The 25,148-nt window shown below is 45.2% G+C and overlaps 1 protein-coding gene across 1 annotated transcript in view; it reads right to left on the bottom strand.

Moving 5' to 3' along the window:
- Positions 1-24,885, bottom strand: part of LOC115105205 (cadherin-7-like) — a 111,382-nt gene extending 86,497 nt beyond the window's left edge. The window contains exons 1-2 of the mRNA XM_029626947.2: positions 24,649-24,885; positions 2,267-2,561 (exon numbers count right to left, since the gene is read on the bottom strand). Coding sequence (XP_029482807.1) covers positions 2,267-2,561; positions 24,649-24,885 — 532 coding nt within the window. The remainder of the gene's footprint in view (positions 1-2,266; positions 2,562-24,648) is intronic.
- Positions 24,886-25,148: the final 263 nt, after the last annotated feature.

The following is a 25,148-nucleotide window of genomic DNA, read 5'->3' as shown; positions in this document are numbered from 1 at the left end:
TAATGCTCAGCATTGAGGCTGTTTCTGTACTTGTTTTTTAAGTAGGCCAGAGTTGAGAACCCTGACTCGCATAGGTATGTGGTGCCAAATTGGATCAGAGTATCTACTGTTTTCTGTCAGTCAGGAGACCACTTCCTTCTGTAGATGAGCAACCCAGAACTGTGTGAGCGTGTTTGCCTTTAAAAGCATCTTACAGGACCTCGTAGGGTAAGAGTTGAATAATGATGAGTTTATTATGGATTATTTTAATTTATTATATTTTAATTTGTCAAATGGCAGCCAAGCATCGATCATCACGTCACCAGAATAAGACCCGTTTTTTTTGGAATGGAGCATCAAGCTCAAAACCTTGCACTTTCACCATCCTGTGAAGTTCATTATAATTTATTTCATATGTAGCCTAATGACATTTTGATTAGGCGGTAGCGTTGTTCTAGCCTCACCCATGTACCCAACAACCGGATGTTCCGGTTTTCAGGGGAAATGGAAGGAGAGCCTGTGACGCAACTTCTGCTTTTGGACGTTAAGACACCACTCCATCTTAACTCCTCCACATTTACTTTGAACAGTGCATCAAGATCAGTGTGTGTGGGGGGGGGTCTAGTTTCAAGTGTTTTTTTATGCCTTCTACGTTAGGCAAGCCTTGATCTGACATTACATTCCCTATGCCTTGTAATGAGCTCTCATCTGCTCCTTGGGCACCTCTGTCTGCCATGTAGACCTGGGACCTGTCACATAACCAACTGTCCTCAAGCCCCTCATCTTTTAATTGACATCCCAGAGGCGTGATTAAGACAAGGTCTTCCCAGATCCCTGGGCCATAAGGTCTACTGTGTGTAAGGACTAGCAACCGCAGCCTAATTACTTTAATTAAATGAATGATTTCCCCTAAATTGAACCCATTCATCACGGGTAGCCGGTCTATGCCCATTAATGATTTAAAACCATCTATAAAGGAGTTATGGAGGACGAGGTGCTTGGCCGGCTCCATTATTTTACTGCACTGTAAATTGCCCTGAGCAGCTATTTACAAAGAGCGGGATGCATTATTCATATGCTTTCCTAACAACCTCAGCTGAAGACATTGGCGAAACCCTGCCATGTAAATAAACCAGAGTGTGACTTGGTGTGCTTGTGTTCACTGTGTGTGTGTGAGCCCTTGTAGTGTAAGCCCTCTACTTCCTTAAGTCAGAGCCCTGTACTGTACCCCCGTTGACTCAGGGCTGCCTAATCCTAAGGAGATCTCACAGCCTATGATATGACTGTTATGAGCAAAACACTGCATTGGCCTGGAAAATACTCTTACCACTGCCAGTAGAAGCCTAGCATAGGCTCTATTTCAACTTTATTTACACCAAATTGTACTGTACCTCAATGTCTCTACTTGTTTGCATCTATGCCTATCAGCCTAAGGAAGATAAGACACGTAGATGCAATGTTCGCCTGTCTCTGGAACTGCATGATGAGAATACTGCGCCTGTATGTGCTTGCGACTGTCATATCACTTAACCCTGAAGATTGGAAGACATTATCTGGCACTTGGCATTTGGCGCCTGTTATTCCTCTCCCTGGCAGATTGTCACATGAATTTGAAATGGAGGCTTAATCAATATTTCCATTCACACAGGATTGGCTCACGGTGTCCCCAAGCGCCTTGTGGTACGCATTTGTTTCCGTGGCAAAACACCTCGGGAGGTGCTCCATTACATGTCCCATTGGATTTGAATAATCTGCCATCTCTGAACTCGCTAAATTCCTTGCTCTACATTGGGGTTTTGTGTCTTTGTTTGTCTAAGCAGGTATTTAATCGCTTTCACCATTCAAACTGCAATACAATGGAACCACCTAAATGAACTGACCGGTTGCAGTAATTACTTTGTAGAGGGTCAGATTAGATATTGGAGCTTTTAAAACCAGTGTTTTTAAACCACAACAGTTAACACTGTAGAAACAACCTCTGTGTGTGGATAAGGACCCTCTTCAGCATTTATCTACCTCACGACTTGCTAATACAATTGTGTCTATGAATACCATGCCTGACAGACAAATGAATGCCACAGATTCAGTTTCATGTTTATAATGAAGCATAGGCTGTGTTCATTAATATCCGAAGTGAGAGAGATGAGAGTGGGAGAGAGATACATTAAGGATATTTAAGATTGTGGTGGGTAGAGTGAGATTAAGAGAGAGAGAGGGAGACCGACAACATACAACAGAAACAAGGACAGAGGACAAACAAGAGGGAGTTGCAGAGAAAGAGGCTCACCCAATGCTGACATCTCCGGTACTCCGGCCATGTAGTGCCCATCCATGAACTTGGGCTCATTGTCATTGATGTCCTGGACCTTGACCAGGAACTCTGACCTGGGCTCCACAGGGATGTTGGTGATCCGGTCCACGGCCTGGGCCTGAAGCGTGTAATAGGCCTGCTCCTCCCGGTCCAGACGCTTGGTGGCGTGGATGTCTCCTGTGTTCTCGTCGATGGTGAAGATGGAGGTGGAGCCCTCTCCTGAGAGCACGTATTTCACCTTGCCATCCCCTTTGTCCATGTCTGAGTGGAGCTGTTATTAGAGACCAGAGACCAGTCAGTGGATAAGAGACATTCAGAAGGATTGGTGACTTATAATAACATATCCAATTATATACTTCACCATCATGATCAATCCATTATGTTCATCTGTATTATTTTAACATAGTTTAAAGGGTGGGTTTTCATGTGCAGAAACATGGTGCCAAAAAAATGAACAACTCTTTGAACAAGTGAACAAAGTTCACATTGTTTGTAAAACAGGAGAACAGAAGTCTTAAATCTCTGAGCATGGCTGTATGTCTGCTATATAAATGCACTCTGGCAGGAATAAGGAGCGTCGCGTTGAGTCAACACAATTCTGTAGGATGTGAAGCCCAGAGCTGCCCAGGGATTACAGTGTGGTACGTTTGAAGGAGGGTTATTTCTCAAGCACTTCACTGCGTCTGGCAGTATCAATTTTTGTTTCCAAGTCAATAGGTGTATCAAATGACTGCCTGGTTATCGCTGCAGGCTTAGTGTATGTTTTATATATCCAATAGAGTCTCAGCCAGAAACCAACAGTATTTTATTAATGGATTTCATCAGGCTGTTGATGAATGGCATGTCTGGGGCATAATGATGGTTTGGTTGCATGGGCATGCCTCAGCGTGCTCCTCCTGACACTCCAATAGGGAGGCCATATGTTTATTCACCATCCCCTGCTGTCAGGAAAAATGTTGAGGTAAATTGTCAACCGCTGTAGAGATTCAACATTTAATCTTGAGAAATCCATCCGTGGCAGTGTGTTCAGGTAAATACCACGGACAGGGAAGACAAAGCTGACAGCCCACAAAGCATGCAACTAAACGTCACAGGTCAACTAAATGCAGCATGTAGTCTCTCTCTCAAAACATCAGTTGTTAACTTTATGCTTGGCTTTTTTTAACACTTTCTTCAATACCTGCTGTAAAAGTGACCCTATGGACTTCAAGTGTTTCACTTTAAATCTATTCAGAAGTTAGTGTATTACATAAAACTTGTTCCACAGTAGGTCCTATTAAAAAGTGTATCCCTGTAGAATACCGCCTCCTTCAGTTAATCTAACTTGTTTTTAAACCGTCACTGCTCATTTTCAGGTGCTACTTCAAACTTCTACTGTTATTTTGTGCAACTTTCATCAAACACCATAGTTGCTTCTCTTAAAAAAATGTAAATATCCCTTTTGTAATTCTTGTCTTTGCCTCCGTTGATGTGAGCCTAGCACATCAGCGTACTTTAAAGACACTGACGGCAGCGATGCAGCAAGAGTACAAATGGTTGAGTGGAACAGAACAGAAAACCTCCAGTGAAATCAATGATGCCACTTTGTATGCAGACAGTCCTCCTGGGACAATCGTGTTTGCTTTGTGTTCACTTGTTTACCTTAGAGTGTAAAAAGACTGGAAGAGTAAAACTTTAAAGAATAACAATGTCGGCAAGGCCATCTCTCACCTGTTATTATCCATATTACGATATATGGCACATTTTCATCACAATCACTGAGAGTCCGTTTGGTTTTTAATGGTTCTGGAGTCGCTTAATGGGGTTTTAATTTTCGCTGTACTGTTCAGTCACAGTGTGTTAGCTCGGTTATTATTTCACTGTCCATGTCTCTTTTCTTCCTCCCTGTTTGGCTGACATACTTTGTAGAAAACGGCAAAGACGACTGGAGGCCTTGGAAGAAAATGATAAATAAATCAAATCAGAGATGCATGTTTCAAGCTTTAAATTTCCACTAATCTCTCAGGAGGAGAGCGAGAGAGTTTTCTTCTATTCAATGGACAATGTGTACACAGTTTTCAGCCAAGTGAAAATACAGTCCATACCCAGAAGCATCCTGTGAGCAACACTAGCTCTGGTACACTCAAACAGCCTATTGGCTACAGCTACTGCTCCGGAGCACGTTAATCAACAATCGCCCTGCAGAATCGTTTCACAGAGCACTGCGGTTCGAACACTGAGTGTAACGGGTTTTCACAGGGATGATGACATGGTTCACAAACAAACCAAAATAAACCCTTAAAGAAACAGCCTTGGTTGATCTGACTGTGTTTTGTACTTGTGGGGTACTGTAATACACTTCATGTTGTGGGGAAAATTAAAGGAAGCATACAGTGGGGGGGGAAAGTATTTAGTCAGCCACCTATGTAATTTTCATCATGGGTACACTTCAACTATGAAAGACAAAATGAGAAAGAAAATCCAGAAAATCACATTGTAGGATTTTTAATGAATTTATTTGCAAATTATGGTGGAAAATAAGTATTTGGTCACCTACAAACAAGCAAGATTTCTGGCACTCACAGACCTGTAACTTCTTCTTTAAGAGGCTCCTCTGTCCTCCACTCGTTGCCTGTATTAATGGCACCTGTTTGAACTTGTTATCAGTATAAAAGACACCTGTCCACAACCTCAAACAGCCACACTCCAAACTCCACTATGGCCAAGACCAAAGAGCTGTCAAAGAAACAAAATTGTAGACCTGCACCAGGCTGGGAAGACTGAATCTGCAATAGGTAAGCAGCTTGGTTTGAAGAAATCAACTGTGGGAGCAATTATTAGGAAATGGAAGACATACAAGACCACTGATAATCTCCCTCGATCTGGGGCTCCACGCAAGATCTTACCCCATGGGGGTCAAAATGATCACAAGAACGGTGAGCAAAAATCACAGAACCACATGGGGGGAACTAGTGAATGACCTGCAGAGAGCTGGGACCAAAGTAACAAAGCCTACCATCAGTAACACACTACGCCACCAGGGACTCAAATCCTGCATTGCCAGACGTGTCCCCCTGCTTAAGCCAGTACATGTCCAGGCCCGTCTGAAGTTTGCTAGAGAGCATTTGGATGATCCAGAAGAAGATTGGGAGAATGTCATATGGTCAGATGAAACCAAAATATAACTTTTTGGTAAAAACTCAACTCGTCATGTTTGGAGGACAAAGAATGCTGAGTTGCATCCAAAGAACACCATACCTACTGTGAAGCATGGGGGTGGAAACATCATGCTTTGGGGCTGTTATTCTGCAAAGGTACCAGGACGACTGATCCGTGTAAAAGCAAAGAATGAATGGGGCCATGTATCGTGAGATTTTGAGTGAAAACCTCCTTCCATCAGCAAGGGCATTGAAGATGAAACGTGGCTGGGTCTTTCAGCATGACAATGATCCCAAACACACCGCCCTTTCCACAGAGGGTTTTACCATGAAACCAAAAAGGTTTATCCTAATGGGACATTCTAAGAATTGTTTTGTAACCCTTTTGTGAGTGTATCAAAAGAGATACTGTATAGTTATCAGGTGGCAGTCCTTACAACATTGCTTGGAGCATTTGTGATCACCATCCTCTCTAGTTCCCTTTGTCCGTAGCTATGTAATTACTATGCCTTTGCTCATAAACAATCCCAGCACGCAAGCAAACACACCCAAACATACACACACACATATAGACATATATACAGGACTGAATAACATTGGTGTCCAATGGCCAATTGGTTTAGAAACACATAATTACTCATGAAAGATCAAATCACAGCCAACATATTTTCCTTGGCAATGATCCGAGTCATTCTATCACTAACAACGGAGGTAACAGAAGATCCCACCAAAAACGGACCAAGCAGCGTGGCCAGGAGGAGTGGACATGGGAGGACATCCTGGATGGCAAAGGATCCTGGACGTGGGAGGAGATCCTGGCTGGAAGGGATCGCCTCCCATTGGAACAGGTGGAAGCAGCGAGGGAGGAACGACGATGAGACCAGGAGTCACGGCAACGATGGAAACCCGAGAGGCAGCTCCCAACATTTTTGGGGTGGTGGCACACGGGGAGATTGGCGGAGTCAGGGTTTAGACCTGAGCCAACTCCCCGTGCTTACCGTGGGGAGAGTGTGACTGGTCAGGCACCGTGTTATCCGGTGAAGCGCACTGACTCCAGTGTGCATTCAACGCCCGGTGCGCTCTGTGCCTCCACGGCCCAGCCTGTTTCACACACCAAGCTTCCAGTGCATTTCCCCAGTCCGGTGAGACCTTTTCCGGTTCCACATACCAGGCCTCCTGTGTGTCTCCCCAGCCTGGTAAGCCCTGTGGCAGCTCCATGCACCAGGCTTCTAGTACGTTTCCTCAGTCCGGTGAGACCTGTTCCGGCTCCACGTACGAAGCCTCCAGTGATGATCCATGGCCCGAAGCCTCCAGTGATGATCCATGGCACGAAGCCTCCAGTGATGATCCATGGCCCGAAGCCTCCAGTGATGATCCATGACCCGAAGCCTCCAGTGATGATCCATGACCCGAAGCCTCCAGTGATGATCCATGGCCCGAAGCCTCCAGTGATGATCCATGGCCCGAAGCCTCCAGTGCCGATCCATGGCCCGAAGCCTCCAGTGCCGATCCATGGCCCGAAGCCTCCAGTGCCACCAGAGACTCTGGGTTCGTGCCCAGACTCTGTCGCAGCCGGCCGTGACCGGGAGGTCCGTGGGGCGACGCACAATTGGCCTAGCGTCATCCGGGTTAGGGAGGGTTTGGCCGGTAGGGACATCCTTGTATCATCGCGCACCAGCGACTCCTGTGGCGGGCCAGGCGCAGTGCGCGCTAGCCAAGGTAGCCAGGTGCATGGTGTTTCCTCCGACACATTGGTGCGGCTGGCTTCCGGGTTGAATGCACGCTGTGTTAAGAAGCAGTGCGGCTTGGATGTGTTGTGTTTCGGAGGACGCATGGCTTTCGACCTTCGTCTCTCCTGAGCCCGAACGGGAGTTGTAGCGATGAGACAAGATAGTAATTACTAACAATTGGTTACCACGAAATTGGGAGGAAAGGGGGTCAAATTTAAAATAAAATAAAAAATACACTTGCAACACACACAATAAATCTCGGTACCTCATGTGGGGTGTAGACTGGCCTTAATTTGTGTTCAATGGGGCTCATTTATAATTTCCATAAAATACTGTATGTGAAAATGTGTCCTTACAATTTGTTCAGTTCAAAGCAATTCATGTCAATAGTGATGAAAACCTTGTTTCATTCATATTTGTTTAACTTTTTATGGCTGCAGGGGCAGTATTGAGTAGCTCGGATGAAAGGTGCCCATATCAAACGGCCTGCTCCTCAGTCATAGTTGCTAATATTTGCATATTATTAGTAGTATTGGATAGAACACACTCTGACGTTTCTAAAACTGTTTGAATGATGTCTGTGAGTAAGAACTCATATTGGCAGGCAAAATCAAAACAGGAAGTCAGAAATCTGAGCTTGTATGTATTCACCTGAGTCCCCATTGAAATCCCCTTGAGATATGAATGATGTTGCACTGCCTAGGGGTTCCACTAGATGTCAACCATCAATAGAAATTATAAGACGCTGTGGAGAACGTTCTGCTGCCTGCAACATCCTCCAGCATGACCGGTTTGGCGGTGAGTCAGTCAAGGTGTGGGGTGGCATTTCTTTGGGGGGCCACACAGCCCTCCATGTGCTCGCCAGAGGTAGCCTGACTGCCATTAGGTACCAAGATGAGATCCTCAGACCCCTTGTGAGACCATATGCTGGTGCGGTTGGCCCTGGGTTCCTCCTAATGCAAGACAATGCTAGACCTCATGTGGCTGGAGTGTGTCAGCAGTTCCTGCAAGAGAATGGCATTGATGCTATGGACTGGCCCGCCCGTTCCCCAGACCTGAATCCAATTGAGCACATCTGGGACATCATGTCTCGCTCCATCCACCAACGCCACGTTGCACCACAGACTGTCCAGGAGTTGGCGGATGCTTTAGTCCAGGTTTGGGAGGAGATCCCTCAGGAGACCATCCGCCACCTCATCAGGAGCATGCCCAGGCGTTGTAGGGAGGCACGTGGAGGCCACACACACTACTGAGCCTCATTTTGACTTGTTTTAAGGACATTACTTTCAAGTTGGATCAGCCTGTAGTGTGGTTTTCCACTTTCATTTTGAGTGTGACTCCAAATCCAGACCTCCATGGGTTGATAAATTGGATTTCCATTGATAATGTTTGTGTGATTTTGTTGTCAGCACATTCAACTATGTAAAGAAAAGTATTTAATAAGAATATTTCATTCATTCAGATCTAGGATGTGTTATTTTAGTGTTCCCTTTATTTTTTTGAGCAGTGTATATCGACAGAATTAATCGAACAAAGGGACCATTTGTGATGTTTATGGGACATATTGGAGTGCCAATAAAAGAAGCTCGTCAAAGGTAAGTAATGAATTTTTATTTTTTTTCTGCGTTTTGTGTCGCGCCTGCAAGGTTGAAATATGCTTTTCTCTCTTTGTTTACGGAGGTGCAATCCTCAGATAATAGCATCGTTTGCTTTCGCCGAAAAGCCTTTTTGAAATCTGACATGTTGGCTGAATTCACAACAAGTGTAGCTTTAATTTGCTATCTGCATGTGTGATTTAATTAAAGCTTGATTTTTATAGTAATTTATTTGAATTTGACGCTCTGCATTTCCCCTGGGTTTTGGGCAGGTGGGACGCTAGCCACATATCCCAGAGAGGTTAAATAATTATAGCCAATCTCAAAGCTGTCACCCCTGGTGAAAATACTTGAAACCCTTGTGAGTGAACATCTAAAAGATGTATTATTTATTTATTTATTTATTATTTACTCTATTTTATCAATGTACCAATCTGGCTTCAGGACAAAGCATAGCACAATTACAGCAGCCATGAAGGTTTTAAATGATATCACTGAAGCACATGACAAAAAACACCACTGTGTCTTGATCTCTCTAAGGCTTTTGCTACACTAAGGCAGAGATTGTCGAGTGTCGGTCTTTCAGAGCATGCATTTGCATGGATTGCTAACTATCTGTCTGATAGAACTCAGTGCACTCAATTTGATGGGCTTATGTCTGTTAAATTGTCTGTCTTTAATGGTGTGCCCCAAGGCTCTGGACTTGGTCCTCTCTTATTCACTATTTATATAAATGATTTAGACAAAAATCTCCAATGCGCAACTTCATTTTTATGCTGATGATACTGTTATTTACTGTTGTGCCTCGTCTCTTACAAAAGCTTTCCAGAACTTGCAAACTACTTTTTATACTGTTCAACACACCTTGTGTCAATTGAAGCTTATCCTCAATACCGACAAAACTAAACTAATGGTGTTTTCTAAAGCAAGAAATAGACCTCTGAACCTTTCACCTATTACTACCTGTCAGGGCAAGGAGATTGAGGTTGTAACCTCATATAAATATATTGGAATTTTAATTGATGACGGCCTCCCTTTTAATTTGCATATTCAACATCTTACAAAATAATTTATGCTGAAATTGGGATTTTATTTTAGCAATAAGGCCTGTTTTTCTTTTGAAGCCAGAAGGAGGCTAGTATCAGCTACATTTATGCCTTTACTAGACTATGGGGATATTTTATATATGAATGCTTCCGCTCAGTGTTTGAGATCAATTGACACCCTTTACCATGGCACTTTGAGATGTATTTTAAACTGCAAAACCCTTACGCACCGCTGCACTTTGTATACCAGGGTTGGCTGGCCTTCTCTAGTCACTCGTAGGCTGAGGCACTTTTATTTACAAAGCCATTTTGGGTTTACTACCTTTTTATTTGGGCATTTTTATTGTTCAGAAATGTGGTGGGTACTCTCTTCGTTCGCTGGACTTTATCATGCCAACTGTTCCAAATGTCCAAACTGAATTTGGTAAAAGGGCTTTTATGTGCTCTGCGCCATCGTCTTGGGATGCCTTACAAAATACGTTTAACCTGTTGCTCCTACCCTCTACTTTTTTGAACATTTTGTTAAAAATCGCGCAACATTTCAGCGCCCTGCTACTCATGCCAGGAATATAGTACGTTCATATGGTTAGAATGCGTGGATAGGAAACCCTCGGACGTTTTTAAAACTGGTTAAATCACGACTGTGGCTATTACATAACGTGCGTTACATCGGAAAGCGCAGGAAAACCTGATCACAGAAAATGGAAATAAATATCCTTGCGCCACTTCAAGCAATTGTTAACAGTGAGCCGAATTAGATAAGACCGAGAATCCAGTCAACAAGTCAGATTTTTAAAATGCTTTTCGGCGACAGCATGAGAAGCTATTATCTGATAGCATGCACCAATACACTACAACAGAAAAGCACAGCAGGGGACGTAAACAAAATAATTAGCATTTCGGCGTTACACAAACCGCACAATAAAATAGAAAACATTCATTACCTTTCACCATCTTCTTTGTTGGCACTCCTAGATGTCCCATAAACACTATTTGGGTCTTTATTTCGATTAAATCGGTCCATATAAAGCCTAGATATCGTTATATGTAGACTGTGTGATAAACGAAAAAAACATCGTTTCAAAACGTAACGTCATTTTTTAAAATTCAAAAAGTCGACGATAAACTTTCACAAAACACTTCGAAATACGTTTGTAATGCAACTTTAGGTATTAGTAAACGTTAATAAGCGATAAAATTCATCAGGAGGCGATGTAAAGATCATTAGCTGTCCGTCTGGAAAAATGTCCGGCTAGAAACTCAACGAAAATATCCGGTCCTAGACCGGATTAGATACGGTGTCCTGTATGTGTTTGACCAAGAAAAAACTCGAAGGGAAATGACAAGACTCTAGACACCCTGTGGAAGCTGTAGGTACTGCAACCTCAGTCAATTAATTGTGGTTCACAAAGGCTTTTCAGCTAAAGTACTACAAACGATTATGTTAGGTCTCCACCAAACCACAATAAGCACAGCCATTTTCCAGCCAAATATAGCATTCACAAAAAATATAAATAAAGATCAAATTAATCACTAACCTTGAATTATCTTCATCAGATGACACTCATAGGATTTCATGTTACACAATACATGCATGTTTTGTTTGATAAAGTTCATATTTCTATTAAAAAAATCTGAGTTTACATTGGCACATTAGATTCACTAGTTCCAAAAACATCAAGTGATTTTGCATAGCCACATCATTCAACAGAAATACTCTTCATAAATGTAGATGATAATATAGTCATACACATGGAATTATAGATATACCTCTTCTTAATGCAACCGCTGTGTCAGATTTTTTTTTTTAATTACAGAAAAAGAAATGCATGCAATAATCTGAGATGGCGCTCAAAAAGTAAAAACACCACAGCCGCAAAGATGGCGTCAACATAAACAAGAAATTACATGATAAATATTCCCTTACTCTTGATGATCTACATCAGAAAGCACTTCAGGAATCCCAGGTCCACAATAAATGTTTGTTTTGTTCGAAAATGTCCGTTATATTGTCCAAATACCTTCTTTTGTTAGCGCGTTTGGTATACATATTCAAACGCTAATTCTGGTCAAAAAGTGATAATACCGGTTGAAGAAACATTTCAAACTAAGTACAGAATCAATCATTAGGATGTTTTTAACATATAGCTTCAATAAAGTTCCAAACAGAGTATTCCTTCTTGTTGACGTGAGCCATGGAACGCAAGTGACTACCATGAGGAAAAAGTGCGATCACAAAATGGCAGCTTGATGGGAAACTGATATATCCTGCTGTCATTCACTCCCACAACAACATAGAAGCCTCATTATAATTTCTATTGATGGTTGACATCTAGTGGAACCCCTAGGCAGTGCAACATCATTAAATATCTTAAGGGGATTTCATTGAGGACTCTGGTGAATACATACAAACTCAGATTACAACTCTGGATTTTGCCTGCCAATATGAGTTCTGTTATACTCACAGACATCATTCAAACAGTTTTAGAAACGTCAGAGTGTTTTCTATCCAATACTAATAATAATATGCAAATATTAGCAACTATGACTGAGGAGCAGGCTGTTTGATATGGGCACCTTTCATCCAAGCTACTCAATACTGCCCCTGCAGCCATAAAAAGTTAACTGCTGATCTGATTTTCAAAAGTATTTGTTGATCATAAGAAATGATAGTAGATACATTTAATGTATTTTCTGGGGTATAAAGGCCAAATTAATCACAAAATAGTTAGGGTGGGACGGCAGCCATACAGTACAGCACTATCTCATGGGTTTTTGGTAAGTGAATGGAGAGAGTGAGTGGATACGATTGGGACTGACCTCTCAGTGGAGGCACACTTTAGCACGCCGGGCTGTAGGACGCTAATACATTTGAAAGGGAACCTCTAACAGAATGCTAATGAGGGAGCTGATTTCTTAGACAGGTGTGTGTGTGTGTGTGTGTGTGTGTGTGTGTGTGTGTGTGTGTGTGTGTGTGTGATTGTGATTGTGATTGTGTGGGTGAATTCTTCAAAATGTAATGACTGTCGTTATCGGCTTATTGCAGAGTATGTTTGCCACTAGATTAGGAATGCTTCATCTAAGAACTAAAGGGTGGAAAGCATCTTGCAACTGGTGGTGATCAGTAAAACCAAAGCTGCAGATCCATTTGTTTTGAAGTTACAGACTACCTGTTGATAGAGTTAATACAACATGATGTGTACTTTGCTTAGTTGTGAACTCAGTCCAAGCCTACTTTAAGCTCAACTTTCCAGCTGCTCATCCACAGATGTTTTACAATCTCCTGCTTCTATAGTCGTGCCCGTAGTTGTGTCTTTGGCAGGAAAAAGCATGCATAATACTGCCCTGAAAGCAGCCATTAATGGAAGAAAGGGGAAAGAAGTTTATCCATTATTTGAATGGTTATTCAGGCTTTCTGCTTTTGGAAGCGGGCTCTAAAAATAAGTGAGTTGCAGCACAAGGTTGTGCACTATGACAATCCATTTGATGTGAGCAAGCGCTCTGCCTGCCCTGAGGGTTGATGGGAAAAGCACTGTAGCCACTGAAACAGACACTGAAACAGACCTTAGGGAACAGAGGACACTGCCGTGGTAGGCTCTCATCAACGTCAGTATAACACAGGGTACATTTTTCAAAGTTTGTAAAATGGCTTAAAAAATATGAGTTCTGTACACATTCAGGGAAGTGCACCCAAGACACAAAATGTAACGCTTAGACATGAAAGTTGACAACTAATTAGGCATAAAATTGATACTGAATCGCATGCCTACTTAGATAAATAATTCAGCCCAAACTCCACACTGGTACTTGCAAATATTTTGTCACTCGATCAACCTGTGCACAAAACGATAATCACTGACGTAATGTTTACCCGCCGAGCGTCTGTTAAGTGTAAGCGCTACTCCGATGACGCCATTCCCACTTGCTTAAATATGCGTGTCACCAATTTGCAGTTGACACTGTGTAGTTTTGAGTGTCTTTAATGTATGTTTTCACCGGCTTGCTGTGACTGCAGGTTACTCCAGGACAGTGCACTTATCCCAGGCATTAAAGCCAAGCAGGGCTGCAGATGCAGTGGTGGCAGAATCAGCCAGGTCAAAGTGATGACTTCCTATTTCCCTCTCATTATATGATATATCATACTGTTTCTGCTTAGAAAAATGTCCGGATCCCACTAGGGGGTCTGTCAGATTGTTTGCAAACAGATGTCAAATTATGGCTATCCATGGCTGGCACAGTGGCACTATTGACTCAGTATAGATCATTATTAAGAGTGACTTACTGTGTAATAACGAACAGCCTATAAGTGTATAGATGTTCTTACTCAAGAATTGCGGGCACAGAAGAGTTCAATATGATGACGAAATCACACTACATTATTTTGGCATAATTGCAGTCATTAATTTTGTCAATTCACATACAGACTGATACATGAGTGAACGCGTACATCAATATGGAGACAGTGACTCAATCCCAATACCTCGTTGGGGGAGTGGCACTCGAAAACGGAGCAACTAGTGATAGGGAGAGATCTACATCACTCAAGCACATTAGAAAGTGACAACTTGTTTGTTAAACCACGCAATTTGTTAACTACAGACATTGTACATTTACATTTACATTTAAGTCATTTAGCAGACGCTCTTATCCAGAGCGACTTACAAATTGGTGCTTTCACCTTATGACATCCAGTGGAACAGCCACTTTACAATAGTGCATCTAAGTCTTTTAAGGGGGGGTGAGAAGGATTACTTTATCCTATCCTAGGTATTCCTTAAAGAGGTGGGGTTTCAGGTGTCTCCGGAAGGTGGTGATTGACTCCGCTGTCCTGGCGTCGTGAGGGAGTTTGTTCCACCATTGGGGGGCCAGAGCAGCGAACAGTTTTGACTGGGCTGAGCGGGAACTGTACTTCCTCAGTGGTAGGGAGGCGAGCAGGCCAGAGGTGGATGAACGCAGTGCCCTTGTTTGGGTGTAGGGCCTGATCAGAGCCTGGAGGTACTGAGGTGCCGTTCCCCTCACAGCTCCGTAGGCAAGCACCATGGTCTTGTAGCGGATGCGAGCTTCAACTGGAAGCCAGTGGAGAGAGCGGAGGAGCGGGGTGACGTGAGAGAACTTGGGAAGGTTGAACACCAGACGGGCTGCGGCGTTCTGGATGAGTTGTAGGGGTTTAATGGCACAGGCAGGGAGCCCAGCCAACAGCGAGTTGCAGTAATCCAGACGGAGATGACAAGTGCCTGGATTAGGACCTGCGCCGCTTCCTGTGTGAGGCAGGGTCGTACTCTGCGGATGTTGTAGAGCATGAACCTACAGGAACGGGCCACCGCCTTGATGTTAGTTGAGAACGACAGGGTGTTGTCCAGGATCACGCCAAGGTTCTTAGCGCTCTGGGAGGAGGACACGATGGAGTTGTCAACCGTGATGGCGAGATCATGGAACGGGCAGTCCTTCCCCGGGAGGAAGAGCAGCTCCGTCTTGCCGAGGTTCAGCTTGAGGTGGTGATCCGTCATCCACACTGATATGTCTGCCAGACATGCAGAGATGCGATTCGCCACCTGGTCATCAGAGGGGGGGAAAGGAGAAGATTAATTGTGTGTCGTCTGCATAGCAATGTTAGGAGAGACCATGTGAGGTTATGACAGAGCCAAGTGACTTGGTGTATAGCGAGAATAGGAGAGGGCCTAGAACAGAGCCCTGGGGGACACCAGTGGTGAGAGCGCGTGGTGAGGAGACAGATTCTCGCCACGCCACCTGGTAGGAGCGACCTGTCAGGTAGGACGCAATCCAAGCATGGGCCGCGCCGGAGATGCCCAACTCGGAGAGGGTGGAGAGGAGGATCTGATGGTTCACAGTATCGAAGGCAGCCGATAGGTCTAGAAGGATGAGAGCAGAGGAGAGAGAGTTAGCTTTAGCAGTGCAGAGCGCCTCCGTGATACAGAGAAGAGCAGTCTCAGTTGAATGACTAGTCTTGAAACCTGACTGATTTGGATCAAGAAGGTCATTCTGAGAGAGATAGCGGGAGAGCTGGCCAAGGACGGCACGTTCAAGAGTTTTGGAGAGAAAAGAAAGAAGGGATACTGGTCTGTAGTTGTTGACATCGGAGGGATCGAGTGTAGGTTTTTTCAGAAGGGGTCCTGAAGACGGAAGGGACGTAGCCAGCGGTCAGGGATGAGTTGATGAGCGAGGTGAGGTAAGGGAGAAGGTCTCCGGAAATGGTCTGGAGAAGAGAGGAGGGGATAGGGTCAAGCGGGCAGGTTGTTGGGCGGCCGGCCGTCACAAGACGCGAGATTTCATCTGGAGAGAGAGGGGAGAAAGAGGTCAGAGCACAGGGTAGGGCAGTGTGAGCAGAACCAGCGGTGTCGTTTGACTTAGCAAACGAGGATCGGATGTCGTCGACCTTCTTTTCAAAATGGTTGACGAAGTCATCTGCAGAGAGGGAGGAGGGGGAGGAGGATTCAGGAGGGAGGAGAAGGTGGCAAAGAGCTTCCTAGGGTTAGAGGCAGATGCTTGGAATTTAGAGTGGTAGAAAGTGGCTTTAGCAGAGGCAGAGGAGGAAAATGTAGAGAGGAGGGAGTGAAAGGATGCCAGGTCCGCAGGGAGGCGAGTTTTCCTCCATTTCCGCTCTGCTGCCCGGAGCCCTGTTCTGTGAGCTCGCAATGAGTCGTCGAGCCACGGAGCGGGAGGGGAGGACCGAGCCGGCCTGGAGGATAGGGGACATAGAGAGTCAAAGGATGCAGAAAGGGAGGAGAGGAGGGTTGAGGAGGCAGAATCAGGAGATAGGTTGGAGAAGGTTTGAGCAGAGGGAAGAGATGATAGGATGGAAGAGGAGAGAGAGAAGCGGGGAGAGAGAGCGAAGGTTGGGACGGCGCGATACCATCCGAGTAGGGGCAGTGTGGGAAGTGTTGGATGAGAGCGAGAGGGAGAAGGATACAAGGTAGTGGTCGGAGACTTGGAGGGGAGTTGCAATGAGGTTAGTGGAAGAACAGCATCTAGTAAAGATGAGGTCGAGCGTATTGCCTGCCTTGTGAGTAGGGGGAAGGTGAGAGGGTGAGGTCAAAAGAGGAGAGGAGTGGAAAGAAGGAGGCAGAGAGGAATGAGTCAAAGGTAGACGTGGGGAGGTTAAAGTCGCCCAGAACTGTGAGAGGTGAGCCGTCCTCAGGAAAGGAGCTTATCAAGGCATCAAGCTCATTGATGAACTCTCCGAGGGAACCTGGAGGGCGATAAATGATAAGGATGTTAAGCTTGAAAGGGCTGGTAACTGTGACAGCATGGAATTCAAAGGAGGCGATAGACAGATGGGTAAGGGGAGAAAGAGAGAATGACCACTTGGGAGAGATGAGGATCCCGGTGCCACCACCCCGCTGACCAGAAGCTCTCGGGGTGTGCGAGAACACGTGGGCGGACGAAGAGAGAGCAGTAGGAGTAGCGGTGTTGTCTGTGGCGATCCATGTTTCCGTCAGTGCCAAGAAGTCGAGGGACTGGAGGGGGCATAGGCTGAGATGAACTCTGCCTTGTTGGCCGCAGATCGGCAGTTCCAGAGGCTACCGGAGACCTGGAACTCCACGTGGGTCGTGCGCGCTGGGACCACCAGATTAGGGTGGCCGCGGCCACGCGGTGTGGAGCGCGTTTGTATGGTCTGTGCAGAGAGGAGAGAACAGGGATAGACAGACACATAGTTGACAGGCTACAGAAGAGGCTACGCTAATGCAAAGGAGATTGGAATGACAAGTGGACTACACGTCTCGAATGTTCAGAAAGTTAAGCTTACGTAGCAAGAATCTAATTGACTAAAATGATTAAAATGATACAGTACTGCTGAGGTAGGCTAGCTGGCAGTGGCTGCGTTGTTGACTTTGTAGGCTAGCTGGCATTGGCTGCGTTGTTGACACTACACTAATCAAGTCGTTCCGTTGAGTGTAAAGTTTCTACAATGCTGCTATTCGGGGGCTAGCTGGCTAGCTAGCAGTGTTGATTACGTTACGTTGCGTTAAAAGAACGACAATAGCTGGCTAGCTAACCTAGAAAATCGCTCTAGACTACACAATTATCTTTGAAACAAAGACGGCTATGTAGCTAGCTATGTAGCTAGCTACGATCAAACAAATCACACCGTTGGAACTGTAATGAAATGAAATGAAAATGTGATACTACCTGTGGAGCGAAGCGGAATGCGACCGGACTGCGAAAGTTCTATTCAGTAGACGTTGGCTAGCTGTTGGCTAGCTAGCAGTGTCTCCTACGTTAAGGACGACAAATAGCTGGCTAGCTAACCTCGGTAAATTAAGATAATCACTCTAAGACTACACACTCTAAACTACACAATTATCTTGGATACGAAGACAGCAAAGACAACTATGTAGCTAGCTAACACTACACTAATCGAGTCGTTCAGTTGAGTGTGATAGTTACTACAGTGCTACGGTAGACGGTGAACGTTTGCTAGCTGGCTAGCTGCTGGGCAGATAGGAGGACAACGAAATACGATAATTACGCAATTATCTTTGATACAAAGACGGCTATGTAGCTAGCTAAGAAGAAATTGCTAAGATTAGACAAATCAAACCGTTGTACTATAATGAAATGTAATGAAATGTAATGAAAAGTTATACAACCTGCAGACCAACGCGCGGATGCGACCGCTCGCTCCAACCCGGAAGGAAACCCTTGTATTTTTACAATGCCTGTACTGGCAGTAGTAAAAGCTTTTTGTTATATTTCTCATGCTACAAATGCGTACTTATCATATGAGTAACAAATGAAAACAGCAGAACAACAATGTGCCCGTAATGTAGCCATCCCCTGACTGTAGGTTACTGAATCAGAACGTTCATTTAATAGCAGTTTCACATGTAATAGTCACATTTCCTTAACTCAGTCATTACCTATGTACGCATTTTACCTATGTACGCATTTAATCCAAGATGGCGTAGCAGTAAGTGTCCTGTCGTATCGTCTCTCTGTAAATATCGTCTCTTTTTCGTTTTAGATATTTTTAGATATTTTTTCTTCGCATATCTTTAAAAACATTTTGCTAAACCTAAGCTTCCAAATACTCTTCTGCAACCCGCCAATGTAGCTACTTTTCCTAAAGTAGTTATATTTACTTCGGAACCAGACCCCCTCAACTGAAGCTAGCCTGCTAACTACCAGCTATGCTAGCGGTCTTCAGCTAACCGGTCATCAACTAACCTTTAGCTCGGAAAGCTCTCACCAGTTCGAACAACGCAACGCTAACCAGAGCATAACGGACCTATTTTTTTTTTTTTACCCCGGATTCCCACCACAAACGGAACATTCTTCAGCTTGATCTTCGCAACTAGCTATCGAGCTAAACAGCAACCCTGGTTGTTTACTCCTGGCTAGCGTTTCCACCCACGTAGCTTGAAGCTAGCCCGGCCAGAGCTCCTAGCATACTCCTGGGCTACAATACCTTGACTACGACCGGTCTATCGATATCACTGCATGAAGAGGAATAAACAGACTCACCCCATCGCGACGTCCTCCAAAGGCTAACTCTCTAGCCCTCGCTATCTCCTTGCTTGCTAGTTCGGCATGCTAACTGCTAGCTTGTTTAGCCCAGGTCCGCTAACTACTACCTTGTTTACCCCGGCCTGCTAATCTGTTAGCTTGTTAGCACAGGCCTGCTAACCGTCTGCAGCGCCGCGTCCCAAAAACGCAGTGGCCCACATGTACTCTATCTCTTCCCGATTTTTTAAAAATTTGTTTATACCTTCCAGAAACCTGCCTCACCCAATGTGATACGGAATCGCTATTATCTTTATTTTTAGAACACACTCAAGAACCTCCAGAAGCTAACCAGCTAGCTAGCTACAAGCTATTTAGTCATTGTTAGTTTTCTTAACCTGGATAACACTCGCCAGCCCAGCCCCCCTGCCCCATCCACCGCTGCCCCCTGGACTCTGATCACTTGGCTACATAGCTGATGCACGCTGGACTTTCCATTAATCACGGTACTCCATTCTGCTTGTTTGTTTTATCTGTCGGCCGAGTTGCCTAGTCAATGCCATCTCACCTGCTGTTGTTATGCTAGCTGATTAGCTGTTGTCTCACCCACTGTTTTAGCTAGCTTTCCCAATTCAACACCTGTGTTTACTGTATGCCTCGCTGTATGTCTCTCTCAAATGTCAATATGCCTTGTATACTGTTGCTCAGGTTAGTTATCATTGTTTTAGTTCACAATGGAGCCCCTAGTCCCATTCCTCAGACCCCTGATACCTCCTTTGTCCCACCTCCCACATATGCGGTGACCTCACCCATTACAACCAGCATGTCCAGAGATAAAACCTCTCTCATCATCACCCAGTGCCTGGGCTTACCTCCGCTCTACCCGCACCCCACCATAACCCTGTCTGTGCATTATGCCCTGAATATATTCTACCATGCCCAGAAACCTGCTCCTCTTATTCTCTGTCCCCAACGCTCTAGGCGACCAGTTTTGATAGCCCTTAGCCGCACCCTCATACTACTCCTTCTCTGTTCCGCGGGTGATGTGGAGGTAAACCCAGGCCCTACATGTCCCCAGGCACCCTCATTTGTTGACTTCTGTGATCGAAAAAGCCTTGGTTTCATGCATGTCAACATTAGAAGCCTCCTCCCTAAGTTTGTTTTACTCACTGCTTTAGCACACTCTGCTAACCCTGATGTCCTTGCCCTGTCTGAATCCTGGCTCAGGAAGGCCACCAAAAATTCAGAGATTTCCATACCCAACTATAACATCTTCCGTCAAGATAGAACTGCCAAAGGGGGAGGAGTCGCAGTCTACTGCAGAGATAGCCTGCAAAGTAATGTCATACTTTCCAGGTCCATACCCAAACAGTTCGAACTACTAATTCTGAAAATTACCCTCTCCAGAAATAAGTCTCTCACTGTTGCCGCCTGCTAACGACCCCCCTCAGCTCCCAGCTGTGCCCTGGACACCATTTGTGAATTGATTGCCCCCCATCTATCTTCTGAGTTTGTTCTGTTAGGTGACCTAAACTGGGATATGCTTAACACCCCGGCAGTCCTACAATCTAAGCTAGATGCCCTCAATCTCACACAAATCATCAAGGAACCCACCAGGTACAACCCTAACTCTGTAAGCAAGGGCACCCTCATAGACGTCATCCTGACCAACTGGCCCTCCAAATACACCTCCGCTGTCTTCAACCAGGATCTCAGCGACCACTGCCTCATTGCCTGTATCCGCTACGGTGCCGCAGTCAAACGACCACCCCTCATCACTGTCAAACGCTCCCTAAAACACTTCTGTGAGCAGGCCTTTCTAATCGACCTGGCCCGGGTATCCTGGAAGGACATTGACCTCATCCCGTCAGTTGAGGATGCCTGGTCATTCTTTAAGAGTAACTTCCTCACCATATTAGATAACTAGATATTAGATAGCTCCGTTCAAAAAATGCAGAACTAAGAACAGATACAGCCCTTGGTTCACTCCAGACCTGACTGCCCTCGACCAGCACAAAAACATCCTGTGGCGGACTGCAATAGCATCGAACAGTCCCCGCGATATGCAACTGTTCAGGGAAGTCAGGAACCAATACACGCAGTCAGTCAAGAAAGCTAAGGCCAGCTTCTTCAGGCAGAAGTTTGCATCCTGTAGCTCCAACTCCAAAAAGTTCTGGGACACTGTGAAGTCCATGGAGAACAAGAGCACCTCCAAGAGCACCTCCTCCCAGCTGCCCACTGCACTGAGGCTAGGGAACAAATCCATGATTATCGAAAACTTCAACAAGCATTTCTCAACGGCTGGCCATGCCTTCCGCCTGGCTACTTCTACCTCGGCCAACAGCTCCGGCCCCCCCGCAGCTCCTCGCCCAAGCCTTTCCAGGTTCTCCTTTACCCAAATCCAGATAGCAGATGTTCTGAAAGAGCTGCAAAACCTGGACCCGTATAAATCAGCTGGGCTTGACAATCTGGACCCTCTATTTCTGAAACTATCCGCCGCCATTGTCGCAACCCCTATTACCAGCCTGTTCAACCTCTCTTTCATATCGTCTGAGATCCCCAAGGATTGGAAAGCTGCCGCAGTCATCCCCCTCTTCAAAGGGGGAGACACCCTGGACCCAAACTGTTACAGACCTATATCCATTCTGCCCTGCCTATCTAAGGTCTTCGAAAGCCAAGTCAACAAACAGGTCACTGACCATCTCGAATCCCACCGTACCTTCTCCGCTATGCAATCTGGTTTCCGAGCCGGTCACGGGTGCACCTCAGCCACACTCAAGGTACTAAACGACATCATAACCGCCATCGATAAAAGACAGTACTGTGCAGCCGTCTTCATCGACCTTGACAAGGCTTTCAACTCTGTCAATCACCATATTCTTATCGGCAGACTCAGTAGCCTCGGTTTTTCGGATGACTGCCTTGCCTGGTTCACCAATTACTTTGCAGACAGAGTTCAGTGTGTCAAATCGGAGGGCATGTTGTCCGGTCCTCTGGCAGTCTCTATGGGGGTGCCACAGGGTTCAATTCTCGGGCCGACTCTTTTCTCTGTGTATATCAATGATGTTGCTCTTGCTGCGGGCGATTCCCTGATCCACCTCTACGCAGACGACACCATTCTATACACTTTCGGCCCGTCATTGGACACTGTGCTATCTAACCTCCAATCGAGCTTCAATGCCATACAACACTCCTTCCGTGGCCTCCAACTGCTCTTAAACGCTAGTAAAACCAAATGCATGCTTTTCAACCGATCGCTGCCTGCACCAGTCATGTAGCTTTATTCTGATAGGAACGACACAAAATTGCACGTCATGCAATGCTCGTCTCACCATCCAACTCTGCACTCACGCACGCTGGTTTGGTGCTTGTTCACTGGGCTAGTTACCAAAATAATACAATTACAATATACAATATAATATCTTTAACAATGTACCTGATAGGAACGACACAAAATTGCACGTCATGCAATGCTCGTCTCACCATCCAACTCTGCACTCACGCACTGTACAAAATATATGAACCCCCCCCCACCAGACACAGTAAGTTGCTAGCTAGTACTGGCAGGAATTCTTTACAACAAAATGCACAACAAATATTCTCCAAAAACCGCTGCATCTTGTGTGATGTTCGAATAACATTTACAAACAATTTGATATAAATTGTACATTTAAATCATCACTTGAGAGTATAAAAATCACTTTTGATGTACAGTGCTTTGCAACCAACAACTTACCGCTGGTTTGGTGCTTGTTCACTGGGACGATTCTAACTGGAACATCCCCCCTCGTAAGCAAGCTACGCAAACCAGCCAATAAGATGCCATGTTGAGTAGGTGAAGGCAAGACAAACTCAAACCAAAAACTCATTGGCTTAACAATAAAGTGGCAAGCGGAATCACCAATATTACCCTGTTACAAAGGCACAGACCTAGCTCCGCCCCCTGTCACTCACTTTGTTGAAGCAAAGCGATTACAGCATTGTGTCTTCTTGGGTATAACACTACATGCCTGACACACCTGTATTTAGGGAGTTTCAGCATTCTTACATAGGAATTCCTCTTGTCCAGATGGGATAGAGCAATGTGCAGTGTGATGGCGATTTCATCGTCCGTGGAACTATTGCAGCGGTAAGCAAATTGGTGTGAGTCTAGGGTGTCAAGTAGGGTGGGGGTGATATGGTGACTAGTCTCTCAAAGCACTTCATGATGATAGAAGTGAGTGCTACGGGGCGATAGTCATTTATTTCAGTTACCTTAGCTTTCTTGGGAACAGGAACAATGGTGGCCAACTTGAAGCATGTGGGGACAGCAGACTGGGATAGGGATTGATTGAATATGTCTGTTAACAGACCAGCCAGCTGGTCTACGCATGCTCTGATGACCCGGCTAGGGATGCCTCGCGAGGGTTAACACGTTTCAATGTTTTACTCACGTTGGCCACGGAGAAGGAGAGCCCAAAATCTTTGGTAGCGGGCCGTGTGAGTGGCGCTGTATTGTCCTCAAAGCTCGCAAAGAAGTCTTTTAATTTGTAAGGGAGCAAGATGTCGATATCCGTGACGGGGCTGGTTTTCGTTTTGTAATCTGTGATTTTCTGTAGACCCTGCCACATACGTCTCCCAGTCGCTGCCACCACCATGCTTCACCGAAGGGATGGTGCCAGGTTTATTCCAGATGTGAGGCTTGGCATTCAGGCCAAAGAGTTCAATCTTTTTTTTATCAGACCAGAGAATCTTGTTTTTCGTGGTCTCCAAGTGTGCTGTCATGTGCCTTTTACTGATGAGTGGCTTCTGTTTGGCCACTCTACCATGAAAGCCTGATTGGTGGAGTGCTGCAGAGATGGTTGTCCTTCTAGAAGGTTCTCCCATCTCCACAGAGGAACTCTAGAGCTCTGTCAGAGTGACCCTCGGGTTCTTGATCACCTCCGTGACCAAGTCCCTTCTCCCCGATAGCTCCTTTTGACCGGGCAGCCAGCTTTAGGAAGAGTCTTGATGGTTCCAAACTTCATCCATTTTTAAGAATGATGGAGGCCACTGTGTTCTTAGGGACTTCCAATGCTGCAGACATGTTTTGATACCTTTCCCCAGACCTTCGCCTCGACACAATCCTGTATCGGAGCTCTACAGACAATTCCTTTGACCTCATGGCTTGGTTTTTGCTCTGACATGCACTCCCAACTGTGGGACCTCATATATATAGTGCAGGAAATGCAGAAACTGATGACAGTGCAATACATTATTTTTGGTTGAAGTTGAATTTAACAGTATAAAACAATAAGAATGGAGAAAGATCTGAAAATATGGTGAAGTTAAACACCAGCTTTTGCTTGTTTTTCATCCACACTTGTATATAAACACATTAAGTCCAAACACTTAAGTACAAACACTTACCTTGCCAACATAAAGAGGTTCTTCGCCTGTGTACTCCTCCAGGACAAAAAACTGGTTCCATACCCAGCTGCGTTTGTGCCTGCGAAGCATCTCCCAGGGGCCTACAGTAGTGTGCTGCGCCTGGTTCTGCCCCCCAGAGGCGGAGATCAACCCCCAGCAGCCCAGCTCCCAGAGGGGAAGCAGCAGAGCAAGGAGAGTTCCTGCTCTCCCCAAGCTTCCTGAGCCACACCACCTCATTTATGCCCCCTCCAACAAGCACCAAGCACAGGAGAGAATAAAATCACACAGTGGAGGAGAAAATGTAAAAATCCTTAGGGCCTGCTTCCCACTGTCCTCTTGACCCAATGTTTTCCAAAAAATAAAAAAGACAAAGAGGATATAACCTTGAAGAAGAGAGCTTTGATTGTAGAAAAGGGAAAAAGTCAAGCTCTGTGTATAGGACTAGTGCTGCTGTTCCTTGGTCTTGATTGTATACAAAAGCCTTGGTAATTCTCTCCACT

This window comes from Oncorhynchus nerka, linkage group LG22, assembly GCF_034236695.1.
Source record: "Oncorhynchus nerka isolate Pitt River linkage group LG22, Oner_Uvic_2.0, whole genome shotgun sequence".
Taxonomy (NCBI): Eukaryota; Metazoa; Chordata; class Actinopteri; order Salmoniformes; family Salmonidae; genus Oncorhynchus; species Oncorhynchus nerka.
Note: the sequence above shows the minus strand (reverse complement) of the source record. Positions and strands in the feature narration are given on the sequence as shown.